The 15,342-nt window shown below is 35.1% G+C and overlaps 1 protein-coding gene across 1 annotated transcript in view; it reads right to left on the reverse strand.

Moving 5' to 3' along the window:
• Positions 1 to 15,342, reverse strand: part of LOC121370931 (DNA polymerase alpha subunit B-like) — a 31,395-nt gene continuing 16,053 nt past the window's right edge. Inside the window, exons 10-17 of the mRNA XM_041496476.1 lie at positions 14,214 to 14,332; positions 12,459 to 12,497; positions 8,307 to 8,380; positions 6,020 to 6,119; positions 5,199 to 5,305; positions 4,395 to 4,454; positions 3,788 to 3,914; positions 1 to 3,148 (exon numbers count right to left, since the gene is read on the reverse strand). Of these exons, the coding sequence (XP_041352410.1) occupies positions 3,014 to 3,148; positions 3,788 to 3,914; positions 4,395 to 4,454; positions 5,199 to 5,305; positions 6,020 to 6,119; positions 8,307 to 8,380; positions 12,459 to 12,497; positions 14,214 to 14,332 (761 nt within the window). The 3' untranslated portion in view covers positions 1 to 3,013. The remainder of the gene's footprint in view (positions 3,149 to 3,787; positions 3,915 to 4,394; positions 4,455 to 5,198; positions 5,306 to 6,019; positions 6,120 to 8,306; positions 8,381 to 12,458; positions 12,498 to 14,213; positions 14,333 to 15,342) is intronic.

Consider the following 15,342-nt stretch of genomic DNA (forward strand, 5'->3'; position numbering starts at 1 on the left):
TGTGGCCCCTCACTTCAATTTACAACACTATGATTACAGTTGTGTTCTTTTACAGCAAGTTAACAGAGACCAAGCTAAGTTAGACCTTGCAGAATCCATTTGGATACATAAACTGAATACTGTTCACACCAATGGCCTCAATGAGTACAGACCTACTGGCTTTAACAACTAAGACTTTTTATACCCCTTTGTTCTTTAATTTTATTGTTATGCTATTGGTCAGCTCCTGCCTTGTTACCTAGCTTTGTGTTTTTAACTTCCAAACTGACATTCTCTGTTTTATACCTTACTGGTTATATGCCCAGCACTTTGTTTGTTTATTCTCCTGAGGATGTTGGTTTTTAGACTAACGAAACGTCAAATATTTTAAATATTTTTATGTAATTTAAAATTTTAAGGTGGTTTCAGTGGAAACATATATATATATTTTTTTTTAATTATTAACAAATTGAAACCCTTCTTTTGTTGTTCCCTAGATGGCGTAGATGAAAGGCTGATTGAAATAAAACGCCCCTTTACTGCTAGAAATAAGCCAGTCTGCTCAGCAACAGTGCCTATCTTTATGAGAAAGAAGGCACTCTTGCTTTAAACGACAAGTGCAAGAATAGATGTACTGTACTGGAAAGCAAACGTGTGATTTCTGCATTTTCACACTCTGTGACTTCCAAGGTAATTTCAATTGCTAGGGACAATGTGTTCATTGCAAAAATGCTTGTTCACCCTGTAGTGATATTCTTTTCTGTTATTATCTAAGCATTGGTATAATAATTAAATTTCTGTTACATTCATTACAGTTTAATGTCATCCCAATAGTCCAACTGTAGCAATACGAGGTCATTTATTTCTTGTTTTGATATCATGGTTATTTGGCGAGTTTTAGATAATGGTGTAACAGGAGAGCTTCAGCAATTATATTGTGGATTTTTTATTTCATACCCCATGAATGTAAACGAAATAACAGACAATCCTTAACATTAACTAGAAATTAGTTAAGTTATCAATTTTGGCAAATCCATTGTTTGTGGTCATCCTGGTGTGTGCAAACTGCAATTTATGCAAAACAGAAAAGATACGCACCTCAAAACAACGATCAGTGATTATTGACCAATCAAGAAAAAAATTAAATTTTTTAATATACACTTCCCTAAACATGACAGCATACTACAGCTACTTACAGGGCTCACCCTGCCCATTGCCAAATTAACCAACTGCTAGTTTTCATAAAAAGTGATTACAACATTTAATATTCGGCTAATAAAATCTTGTATAAATTAGCTTTTTTAAAAACCATGTTCAAGAAAATACTCTACATATTGCAAAATTGGCTAAAACTAAATTCTTTCCAGTGTGACATCAGTCTGTGATGTATCAGCTGAAGAACACTAGATGAATAGGGAAGGGAAGGAAAACAGTAGATCCATAGAGAGAAAATCCACTGCTGCCATAAAGGCTACTCCTACCAATAAATCAGTGAAACATTTTTTAACCAGTATCCTGTGATGAACAGGACATACCATGGCCTTTGATAGACTACGGTTGACTTTTCACACATTTCTTTTGGCTTCATACACAACATTCATGCATTTCATTTTAACTTATTTTCATGCTCATATCCAATTAAGGTTCAAACATACTGTCCCGGGCACACATCTCAGCTATCTGGGCTGTCTGTCCAGGACAGTGGGTTAGTTGTTAATTGTTAGTGAGAGAGAAGAGAGTGTAGTGGTCTTAGACCTACCCATTGAGTCAGTAAAACTCACTCTGGCTGGGAGTCGGTACCCAGCTACAAACCCTGTACTTACCAGCCTTATGTCCAATAGCTTAACCACAACACCACAAAAGCCGGTACGCAATATAAAATATCTTACCGTAATTTCACTTAAAATCATAATTTCGTAAATAGTACATTTTAAATTACAATATTTTCTTCAAATGTCAGGTGCATTAGTAATGTTAACAAAAAATATTTCAATAGCATTTTTGAACTGGAATTTTTTCAGCGTTCTTGAAACAGAAACATCATGCACCCAGTTTATTGTTATTGAAAGGAAATGCAAAGTGACATCATTGGAATACTGACGTTATTCAAATTCAAAATTAGCTAAGGTATATTATTAATATTACAACGTGTAACCACATTAATATAAAAACTGGTCTACTTAGCTTCACCCCTGTCAAAAGTGTTGAGAGCAAACAACTCAGTTTACATGTCGGTATGTGTTAATTTTTCATAATTTTAGACAAAATATAAAGTTTTAAAATATGAAAGAAACAAAAAGTACAATTCATCAAATATATCACATAAAACCATTACTTATTGTGTACAAAGTCAAAACAAGGGTGTGTAAAGTGACTAAAAGCGACTGTGGTCGACATTAGTCGCAGTGTGCTTATAAACCAGAGTGCATTGAAGATCCTGAAACCCATCACACCTCAGGTGAACACTCCACCACTAATCTATATATGCCATCCCTAGATCAACAAAAAGTCATCCAGTGGGGATGGATCTTATACCCCATCACTTATCAGGTGAGGACTTATCATAAAGCTTCATCCAACCCTCGAAATCTGCTGTAGCAATCAGCTGTGTCGCCGCTAAAAGCTGATGCAAAACTGATCTGCAGTGGCATTTTTATCTTTATGAGGTATTTACTTCATTTGTACTAATCAATATAACAATGTAAAATATAACACGTAACTTATTTTATATTATACAATATAAATAAAGAATAAGCCAAATAATGAAACGAGAAAACAGAAGAGTCCCTCAGGGCTTGAACTTAAGAATTTTAAAGGTTTTTCCCATAGGTAAAATTCTCACCTACGGCAATTTTTAGACTGCCTTTAGCAATTTTAAACCAGTAACTTTTGCAACAAAAAAAAAAAGAAAAAAAAAAAAGAAACCTAAAAATTATCCATTCAACCAACAGCCATCATTTTTATCCAGCAGAAAAACACTGCCATTGGTAAAGCCCCCGATTATGTGCTGCCATTAAGTTCGAGCCGTGATTCCTTATACTCTAATCACTTGGGCCGCAATATTTGGAGATTGTGAGCCACTGGGTGTTATCACAAGCCTGCAGTACGTTCCACCAACTTGACCCTTGGCTAGGCGACCTGGGTTAACACAGCAACATCCTTTAATATCCTGTTAAGTATAAAAATCAAACAAATTTGTTATTTAAATAACACCCAATGAAAGCTTCCCATCTTCTCTTCTTTTACAAAAATTCACTGAATAATTGTCAATAAACAGATAGCTCATTATATGTGCATTGTTTGTGTATGTGCTAACTACACACTTCATAGAAGCAAAAATTGGTATCTTCCAGATTCTAAATACTTTTATTACAGTATGTGCTCAAATTTGGCACAAACGCCATGAAAATTGCAGTCTTAAACAAGTCCATTTTAAATTTTAATGTATCTACATCTAGTGACTTTACACAAATGCTATTCTGTTTTCCAACATAAAAAAAATATACCTATCCATACAAGCCTCGAAAAAAAATGACAGGGAGAAGGAAGAAAATGTCGCCCAGAATGTGCAATACGCTTTTTATAATTAGTTTCACAACTAATATACATTAATATCATTAGGACAATGAAAATCACATTTGCTATACAGGCACCAATATTCCATACAAGAAAATGCATTCAATATATAACTTTAGTTGTTAAAAAAAGTTCTAATAGTAATAAATATCCTACATGGACAGCAAACTCAGAGATTTCAATAATAAATGTGACAAGCACACAATTGATAAACATTCTGATCTAAATTTACCTTAATAAAATAACGAAGATCTGATGGCACAATGAGAACATGGGGCTTGACCGGTATCCGTCCAGCCTGCTCGAAGTGATCAAAGTCTACACACACTTCCTCTGATGGTGGGTAAAGTGGATAGTAACTGTAAGCAATTCAAATTCAAATCTATAAACCAAATTCTTGACAAAATGATACAATAGTTTTAAAATCAGCAATACTAAATTGGAAGAAACATGACAAGTTTTCTCTTTGGAATGCTCCCTTGTCTGCATGGCAAGTTTTTTTTTTTGTTTAATGACACCACTAGAGCACAATGATTTATTAACCATTGGCTAATGGACGTCAAACAATTGGTAATTTTGACATATAGTCTTAGAGAGGAAACCCACTACATTTTTCCATTAGAAGCATGGGATATTTTATATATGCACTATCCCACAGACAGCATAGCACATACCATGGCCTTTGATAAACCAGTCATGGTACACTGGCTGGAACGATGGGCCCCGACCAGAACAATCGCACATCTGAATGACATTTTTTAAAGTACATACTGTATTTACATGTTTACTGTTTACATGGTTTTTGGAATAATTAACATTCTCTAAGAACACTAATTTACCTATGTTGCATAAGTAGATGGTTTGTCAGTCTCCCTAGTCTATCTGCTGATCCTGGTGGACTACAATATAAAAATTTGAAGAAAACACATGTAAAATGTTTTCTTTATGATATTCTTTCCTTTTTGTGTGTGCATGCAAATGCTTGAGTGCAAATACTATATAAAATTATACATCCAAATGGGATTAGTTATTTAATAAATGACAGATTGTTGATGATTTAAACAAGTTTAGTTTGAAATATATATTTTTTAAATCAGTCAGATAACAAAAGTCAGGCCTCCAAAAATTAAAAAAAGTATGTTCATACTGATAAACCATTTAAGGGTTACACAAAAACAATTACATGTATCACAATTTCTAACTGTATTATGGGCCTATGGCCTTATACTGAATAAAAATTGTCTTGTCTTGTTGTAAAAAACAATTACAGGTAACCAGGGTTTCTGCCAGAGGGTAAAACGGGTATGGCACCATACCCAAATGTTTTTGCAGATTTTTTTTTAACCTTTCAACAAAATTAATTACTCTTTATCATCACTGTATGATTTTCTTAACCCTAACCCTAAATTTAATCTATTTTCTTTCTGGGGGAGGCCCCACATACCTGTGATTGCATTCAATTTTATAGTGCCATACCCAAAAATTTCTTTCTGGCAGAAACATTAATAACCAATTTAATTTTTCATAATCCCTATAAAACCAAATATATGATGTCCTGTATTGATTTATTGTGCAGATGAAACATGGGTTAAGCAAAAATAGACAAGCTTTCTCAACCAAACTATCCTTTTCACAATACTTACAATGACACTTCTTCAGCTCCAAGATGAAACAGAATATCAGTGGATGTAATACTGAACACTGTGTTGTTGATTACAAGGGTGCAGGGGTCGCTGACAAATTGGACATTCTGCAAAATCAAAGAGTTGCTGTTAGATCATACCATAACAGGGATTTTTCCAGTACAAATCCGAACCAAGTAGAATTATATAGTTTAAAAAGGATCCGAATTATAAAGATTACACCATAAATAACCACTTAATATCTATTTTCTTAAGGTACACATGAAAACAAACCCAAATTCCAGAATATTTACATCTGTTCTATGATCTAAACTAGAGGAACTATTTACATCTGTTCTATGATCTAAACTAAACTGGAATAACTACTACCACTAACATTGTCCCACACAATCAATTATGGGTTTTTATAATCGATCAACACATCCTAGAGACAAACCGATCAATTTTTCATTATAATCGATCACTGGAACATCACTATCCATATCCTAAAATGTTCTAACCTATTAAAACCTATTTGTTAATATAAATATTTATTCTAAAAAATCAAAAATACTTAATATTTAACCTTTTCCAAAGGTATATACCTCTATATTCATTAAAACCTATTTGTTAATATAAATATTTATTCTAAAAAATCAAAAATACTTAATATTTAACTTTTTCCAAAGGTATATACCTCTATATTCATTAAAACCTATTTGTTAATATAAATATTTATTCTAAAAATTCAAAAATATTCAATTTTTAACTGTAAAGTTTAACAAAAGCAACACATCTTTTATTCCATAGGTGACTATTTGCAAGAGCTGGTACCCATTTACCTTTGCCTGTAAATTTGGCATATTGAATGGAGGTTGAGGATAGACCGAGTCATGGTGAATGTCACGCTGAGATGGTACCACCACAAGATGACAGTTTATTCTGAAACACACAAGGAAATACACACTGTTCAATCCCTGAATTTCAACAACTGCATAAATAAACTTGGTAAAAAGCAAAGAGATAAGAACAATCCAACAGGCATTGAGAGCGGATACAACATGTTAATAAAGTCAAGAATGATCTGCTCTAAATGGGGAAATGCTTATAAAATTAATTGTTCCTAATTGGTATGTTAGCTTTAGTAGGGCGAAGGGACAGGGCATTTTGTAGAAACAGGAAAAATATTTATGTTACAGGCCCAAAGAACTGGGAACTCCCATTTGAGTACTAAACTTATTTCTTTTTGTCATACTCTATACACAAAGAAAAAAATATGGCTTATTCCCCACCTACTAGATACTGTGCTGCCCCCACCCCATCCCATATGAGATATCATACCCCACCCCCTCCAGATACTGTTCCTATGGAGCTGGTTTAACAAAGGGTCAGGATGCGCAGTCGGTCTAAAATCAATCCCCATCAGTGGGCCCATTGGGCCATTTGTCATCCCAGCCAGTGCACTACGACTGATATATCAAAGGCCGTGGTATGTGCAATCCTGTCTGTGGGATGATGCATATAAAAGATCCCTTGCTACTAATGGGAAAATGTAGCAGGTTTCCTCTCTAAGATTATATGTTTGAATTACCAAATGTCTGACATCCAATAGCTGATGATTAATAAATCAATGTGCTCTAGTGGTGTCGTTAAACAAAACAAACTAACTTTGGTTTAACAACACAGAGATGAAGCATTAAATGGGTACCTGCTGGTCTGTAAGTTTTTGGTAAATGGTGACGAACTGGGTAAAGTTGGTTTTTGTTTAATAACTCCACTAGAGCACATTGATGTATCAGACAGGACAGTACATACCACATTGGGATTACATTATGGTATTTCCCTCTGAAACCACTACTGTACTGCAAAATCTAAATTTCAAGAACTTTACGTGTATCCACGTTAGGCAAAAAAAAAAAAAAAGGTTGGTCTCTGATCAGATCAAAGTTCCAGAATTGATGCATGGATTGCACAGAAAAGTTGGATTAATTTGATACCAAAATAAGGGGCATATTTAAACTGAACTCAGAATGCACGTCCTAGTTCATGCACAATGACATTTTGGCTCCAAATGTGGTTTAACAACATAGCAAGAAATGCGCAGAAAATATCTACATCATTCCATGGGAAAAAAACTAAAATGTTGACATGTGAGGCCAGAAATTTCTTGTTTGAATTTTTTTTAGAAAGAAGACATTTTAAACCCATATGATATCACTCTATTTAAGCTACTGATCCAACTTTGCTTCTTTTACCAGCGTAAAATATCTTCAGTTAAAACATTTTTTAAAAACCCTATCAACTTATACAATCATTACTGACAACTTTCTGATGAAAATATCACTTCACTGGGCTATTTTTTTTATCCAGCCATATGTGATATGTGCTATCCTGTTTGTGGGATGGTGCATATAAAAGATTCCTTGCTATTAATAGAAAAATGTAGTTTCCTTTCTAGGACTATATATCAAAATTACCAAATATTTGACATCCAACATCATATGATTAATAATCAAATCAATGAGCTCTTAGTGTTGTCTTTAAACAAAACAAACTAAATTATCAATTCTATCAAATTCAATGCATTTCTAGACATCCTGGTGTTTGAAGTAGGCCAAAATGCTAAGAATTGTTTACATGAAGTAGAAAGGGTAAGAACCTCTGAAACAAGGGTCAACAGTTGTAACGAATCTTATCTTCCTGTAATCACAAGCTGTGTTCTCACTAACACAAGTTAAACTGGTTTAACTATACTGGTTTATTTAAAACACTTTTGATTGGAAATGACGAGCATTCACACATGTAACAAAGTGTAGTAATCCGCACTTGCACAGGACATCTAAACAACAATGGACTTACCGTTTATTCTGGCTGTGACATCACTGTCACCGTATACTGGTTTAACTAGAACATTTGCATTCACACTTACATTTAAACTTTGGTGGTGTCATGGTTAAGCCATCGGACTACAGGCTGGTAGGTACAGGGTTCGCAGCCCGGTACCGGCTCCCACCCAGAATGAGTTCTTACAGCAACATCAGGTAGGTGTATGGCCATATCGGTATAGTGAAAAGATTGCATTTTAGCTATACCAGTTTAAAGAGTAAGTGTGAACACAGCTATACTCACCGTTCTGTAATGCTGACAATCTGCTGAAGACGAGACTGGAACAAGTCTGTGTAGCTACATGTCAACGAGCACTTCTGTGAAAAACAAAGTAAATTGAAAATATAACATTACTGAAGAGCAGGGATAGAAACCAACGCTCAATCCCTTATGCCCCGTGCAAGTAAAAATTACTGTGGACAAATACAGTTTAAATGATGCTAGTCCCCCATGCCAATAATTTTGAGAAGATTTCACCCAAAAAATAACTTGCTGTCAGGCTATTTCACCATGATACAATAATACAAGTTACATCTGGTATTGTGGGTATCTTAACCACCTGCTGGAACCCACAGAGCTCTCATCTTCTTACAATCTTAGGATGCCCCAATATTAAGAGGACTATTGATATTTCCCAGCGACTAGTAACCTTTTTAGGCCTATACCCCCCAGATCAGTGGAACTATTTGAATTATCTTAATTTCTACCCCTGAAGAGACTGACCTAAATTTACTGTCATTGTTCATTAGGCAAAGACTGAAATTGCATATTAAAATGGCTCGGCCAGTTGGAAGCATGTTACAAAGGCAGTAGTAAGTACAACCTCTTTTAAAGGGACAGTCCTGGCTTTACAACCATTGTAAAATGTTTCCGACCAATAGAGCCTTTTCGATGAACCTACAAATCAAATACATTTTCTTATTTAGAACATCAGTGTCTGTATTTACAAGGTGTTTGTTGTTGTCCTAATGCTTGTAGGAGCCCAAACTGATTTTACCTCTCAATAACTTTGTATGTACGAAAAAATATACATCACAAGTTAAAGTGAAAACTGAGTGTTACAAACATTAGTATATGACAGCAAACACATTCGATATACAGACTGGGCCCATATTTTCGAAGCCATCTTAGCCACGATATGTCGTAAATCTGTCGTAAGTGACTGCGGCAAATGTCGTAGCGTATTTTCGAAATTGTCGTAACTCCAATATATTGTAAATACATCGTAGATTCTACGACAAGTTCCTACCTGTCGTAGACTAGAACCAATATGGCGCCTTACTTCTTATTTCATGACAATGACGAAGATACAGCTTCTCAGTTTTGTAAACTCGAAGTATTTTGCCGTCAAAACTTTAAAACAGTTTATTGCAACCGTGACCTTTGACTGTTACGCTACCTATTTCAGAAAACTTACCAATCGATATAATGGGGCCTGATCGGGGTTGTTGAAGAAGGCACAGACGTGAAATGTGATAGGCACCTAAATAATGTATCGGAAAGCCCAAATAAAAGAAATATTACTCAAGTTAACCCAATTGACAATTTTTTACTATTTACAGCAATACAAAAATAGACATTAAACTTTTCCAAAATTAACATTTGAAATGTTTTAGTGGTACTTAAAAAATGTAAAGATTAAAAAAAGTTTTTAAAATAAAATATTATTTTATTAAATAATATTTATACTGCTTTATTAAGATTCTAAAATATGTTGTGTGAACGTTTGAGGGGGTGGGTGGATGTATGTACAAACGTTATGTAGCGTTACATGGGATGGGTGTATTGAACAACATTACGTAACACACTTTTTTATTACTAAAATATTTTGTTTGTTTTTTAATGGGTTTTCTTTTCTTTTTTTTTACCTTCTCATAAACACTGTCACGGCAACAGTGTTTAACTTAGGTAGTTACAGCTATAGTTCTTCCCACAGGGAACGCCTTTTTCATACTATGGAATTTACTACAAATTTTTAATTTCTAAGCGATTCTTTTCTAAACTGCACACAAAATAGTAAAAAAATATATATATTTCCGAAACAGTTTTACTTTTCTTGTTACAAAAAATTATTTACAAAAAACATTTTTGTAGGTGGATGGGACAAAGTATATATATAGATGTAAACACACAATGATGATTATAAATAGAGTTGAAATGCATGCATATCTGTGCCATTGGCGTAGCCAGGATTTTATATCCTAGCTACGCTAATGGCGCAGATTATACACGTCTTATATATGCAGGTAACCCATATTGGGGATGGGGCAAATCCACACTATGTATGTATGTGTGTATGATTTTATAAAATTTAATAGTTTAAAAAGGTTTGATTGGGGGGTGGCATGACCCCATGCCCCCCCCCCCCCCCCCCCACCACCACCACCACCTCCACCACTGATCAGCGCTTTCCCAAATCGCAAAACAAACCAAATCAAATAAAATCAGTTTATTCATAAGTACATAAACAGCACCTTAAAATTATATTACACCCATAGCATGTCTTGTTTGGAAATGGGAGAGGTCTCCAAACTTTAAATAATTTTTAAAAATTGCGGTTTGTATGGTTTAGCATTACAGGGGGAGGGAGGGTGTCTAATTTTGACACAAATATTTGAACGGCCCCTTAGGCTGTATCCATTTTCGTTCTTGGATTTGTGATTTTTTGTTATTAAAGTATAAAATTAAAGTTTGTTTTGTTTAATGACACCACTAGAGCACATTGATTTATTAATCATCGACTATTGGATGTCAAACATTTGGTAATTTTGACATATAGTCTTAATGAGAAAACTATTTTTTCCATTAGTAGCAGGGGATATGTTATATGCACGACCCATAGACAGGATAACACATACCACGACCAGTCGTGGTGCACTGGCTGGGACGAGAAATAGCCCAATGGACCCACCGACGGGGATCGATCCCAGGCCGACCGCGCATTAAGTGAGTGCTTTACCACTGGTCTAAAATATTCAGGATCAAATAATTTTAAAAACTTATTTATGTGTATTTATAGTACTTTGTATTCTGGGACTAATGTAGCCTAATCACTGTTAACCAGCCAAAGAGAAGAGAAAACTAATGTTGAACATCTGATATTAAAATTTCCACTTCAATGGAACATTAGTTTCCCTTATGAGGCCTTTTTGGGGGGGATTCGGACGCTTGCATAGTATCCATTCTGAAAAGTCAGCTGTACCGAGATGACGTTTAGAGGGAATTTCCTTGATGACGTCACCGAGAAATACCCCATCTTTTCTATCTCCACTTGATGAGAGTTCCCATTTTTGTTTACGATAAATATCGTAAATCATGATACACTAAGATAACTTTACGATACCTTCGAAAATCTGTCGTATCTTAAATCTACGACATTCGTATTTTGCTCGTAAGTAGCTACGATATGTCGTAGCTAAGATGGCTTCGAAAATACAGGCCCAGAACAAGAAAATATATTTAGCAGTGTTCGAGATTAACGGTATCCCGATATCCCGGGGATACCAGAATTTAATTTTGGATACCAGACTTCAAGAACCCAGTATCCCACCGGGATGCCATATAATACTAAATTCTCTGGTGGGATACCAGATTTTGAAATGTTAGTATCCAACTGGGATACTGGCCAAAATATTTAATCTCGAACACTGATTTAGTATGAAATAGTAGTCGATAACAACAAGGCTCTGTTATCGTACCCATCTTACAATAGCTGCAAACTTAGGACATGTTCTTTAAAAGGTATTTATTTGCAATAATGCATATAACTTCATGTATTGTTATCCATATGATTTATCACATGTATGAACTACAAAACTGTTCATTGATTAATTTATTAACTAATTACTTTCAACTCGGTCTACATTTTCATTTATATGTTGATATATCAGATATGTATTTGTCAACACCAGAAGAATTACTTTCACAAAATGACCTGTGCAAAACCTGCATACATAACAGTCAGTGTTTTCAGTAACTAGTATGCACATAATAAAATCTAAATCTAAAAAGCAGACATCTGAGAATAAAGTTAGCGTGACACAAATATGGGTTAAACTAAAAACATTTCAGGTCACCCTTTTCATTTTGCGTAACCCATTACAAATATATCATTATGTGAACAGTGACAAATAATAGTGTAAAATATTTTTAATGTTTTTTGTTGGGTGGGGGGCGAAAATGAAAAGTGGGTTACGCATAACAAGATTTGCATGAAGAAAACAATCGTTTGCGCAATTTTCAGAGGCCTGAAAAGCTAATTGGATAACTTTCTGAACACTGATTTTTAACAATTAACCATTTTAATTGATTTCTGTTACTAATTAAACAGCTTAGATTAATTAAAGAATACCAGATATATATATAATAATTGCATGTACATTAAATTCAATTTACCTCAATTTCTTCATTTTTAATATCAACGAAAGGTCCCAGCTGAAAGAAAATGAAGAAACAACTAAAGAGAATGATTTTTATACACATAAAAAAACATGACTCTTCAAGTTCAGAGGCGTAGCCCAGTGGTAAAGCACTTGCTTGATGCACGGTCAGTCTGGGATCGATCCCCATTGGGCTATTTCACGATCCAGCCAGTGCACCACGACTGGTACATCAAAGCTGGGCTCGAACTTAACAACTGCACCAAAAGCAATTGCAGTGGTTAAGATATAAATTGCCGTAGGTCGGGAGCATCATTTTGTGCACCAACAACAATTGCAGTCGTTAAGATATAAATTGCTGTAGGTCGGGAGCATCATTTTGTGCCATCGGTAAAGCTGCTCAATGATGGCAAAATGTTTACGCCTGGTGTACATACAGCAAAATAACTGTCCAGTCATGGTTATTTACGGCAAAAGTATCTCTTTTTATGGGCAGGATTTAAATTGTTGTCAGTGGGCCGTTTCACACCTGGCACTTTTGTTTCTAAATTACTGTGGGAGACAAATTCTTAAGTTTGAGCCCTGCAAAGGTCGTGGTATGTGCCATCCTGTCTGTGGGAAAATGCATATAAAAGATCCCTTGCTACTAATGGAAAAATGTAGTGGGTTTTCTCTCTAAGACTATATGTCAAAAATTATCAAATGTTTGACATCCAAGAGCCAATACTTAATAAATCAATGTGCTTAGTGGTGTCATTACACAAACTTTAAATCTTAAGTTCATAAAAGACTTTTTAGACCCTGTAGACCGTAAAGAAACATTTGTCTGTGTCAAACTGAAGATCTTTCTGCTTTATTAAACTATAAGAAAAGAAAGCCCACTCACCATGAGGATAAAGGCCCTTTCCATAGTTTTAAAAATATTGGTCCCCAACAAATAATCTTTTCAGACTGTATTTAAGGGGAGCTATCACTCTTGCTCCATCACTCCCCTGAAATTAGTTCAAGGAGAGCAATTTTTGACTCCCCATAGCATGTGAATTTTTTTGGTATCAATATGGTAGTATCTTAAATGACTCCACATAATCTCAATTAGGGGCAAGTAATCCCTCCCCTCAATGTTTTTCACGTTGAGAGCTGATTTTGTTACAATGTCAAAATACAAAAAAAAAATACACACACACCCCCAAACACATATTTTTAAAAACAAAAATTGGATGAAAATCAATCATTTATTTTATTATGACCGTACATATAAATGCTTCTCTTGATTACTTGTAATATTCAGTTCGCTATTCAATATCATCAGACCCATAGATAGCCAATCTGATCACAGATTGGATTATTTTCATCAAAAAGTGGACTACGGTTGTATTTTTAACATTTCTATATGTGATCGATGCCTGAAGAACCTAGCAATTATTAGTTTGCAATGTTTATGGTGCACTTTTGTTTCGACAAATATGAAACAATATTATTTAATCAAAACAAGCCATTTGGTTATATGATTTGGGTTCACCGATTCACTTGATTTCTCACTGGCTATAGGCTTCACCATGGAATATAAAACAAGACATATGTAACTATAAAGATCTAGAAATACTGAAAACTAATTTTTTTAATTGTTTATAATTTACAGAAACATAATGGTTTGCCAAAGACTATATCTAGAGCAAACTTTATAGAAGTTATTTTTCTCTTCTCGATATAAAAACCATGTTATAAACTTACCATTCTAGATTACAATTGTAAATAAAACTGAAATACTCACCAAAATGCACAAGTCCGGCTTGTCACGGTGAATGTATTTAAGGAAGTCGGCTAATGGGTCATAGGTCAGTGTGTCAGAGGTTGTGAATGGTCCTGCAGCCACAACCAAACTTAAAGGCACTGCAACAGATGGTATATGAATGATTGCCAGTTCCAAACACTACACACTATTCTATGTAATGTAAAGAAAACTTAAGATACATGTATTTCTTAATTAAAACTTGTTTTAAAGTATCAAAATGATTAAGGACCTATAGTATTTATTATATACATGCATTAACTACACAAAATACAACAAACTTTGCACCGGACATGTGGTGTAAACAAGCACCTAAAAAGGATGGAACTTGCAGAGATGGTTCATTGTGTGAATGTGGCGCTGAACTGTAAACACTAGAGCCCATTCTACAAGTCTGCCAGCACCTAGAAGAATGGAACTTGCAGAGATGGTTCATTGTGTGAATGTGGCGCTGAACTGTAAACACTAGAGCCCATTCTACAAGTCTGCCAGCACCTAGAAGAATGGAACTTGCAGAGATGGTTCATTGTGTGAATGTGGTGCTGAACTGTAAACACTAGAGCCCATTCTACAAGTCTGCCAGCACCTAGAAGAATGGAACTTGCAGAGATGGTTCATTGTGTGAATGTGGTGCTGAACTGTAAACACTAGAGCCCATTCTACAAGTCTGCCAGCACCTAGAAGAATGGAACTTGCAGAGATGGTTCATTGTGTGAATGTGGTGCTGAACTGTAAACACTAGAGCCCATTCTACAAGTCTGCCAGCACCTAGAAGGATGGAACTTGCAGAGATGGTTCAAAGTGTGAATGTGGTGCTGAACTGTAAACACTAGAGCCCATTCTACAAGTCTGCCAGCACCTAGAAGGATGGAACTTGCAGAGATGGTTCAAAGTGTGAATGTGGTGCTGAACTGTAAACACTAGAGCCCATTCTACAAGTCTGCCAGCACCTAGAAGGATGGAACTTGCAGAGATGGTTCATTGTGTGAATGTGGTGCTGAACTGTAAACACTAGAGCCCATTCTACAAATCTGCCAGCACCTAGAAGGATGGAACTTGCAGAGATGGTTCATTGTGTGAATGTGGTGCTGAACTGTAAACACTAGAGCCC

This window comes from Gigantopelta aegis, chromosome 4 (genome assembly GCF_016097555.1).
Source record: "Gigantopelta aegis isolate Gae_Host chromosome 4, Gae_host_genome, whole genome shotgun sequence".
In the NCBI taxonomy this organism is placed as follows: Eukaryota; Metazoa; Mollusca; class Gastropoda; order Neomphalida; family Peltospiridae; genus Gigantopelta; species Gigantopelta aegis.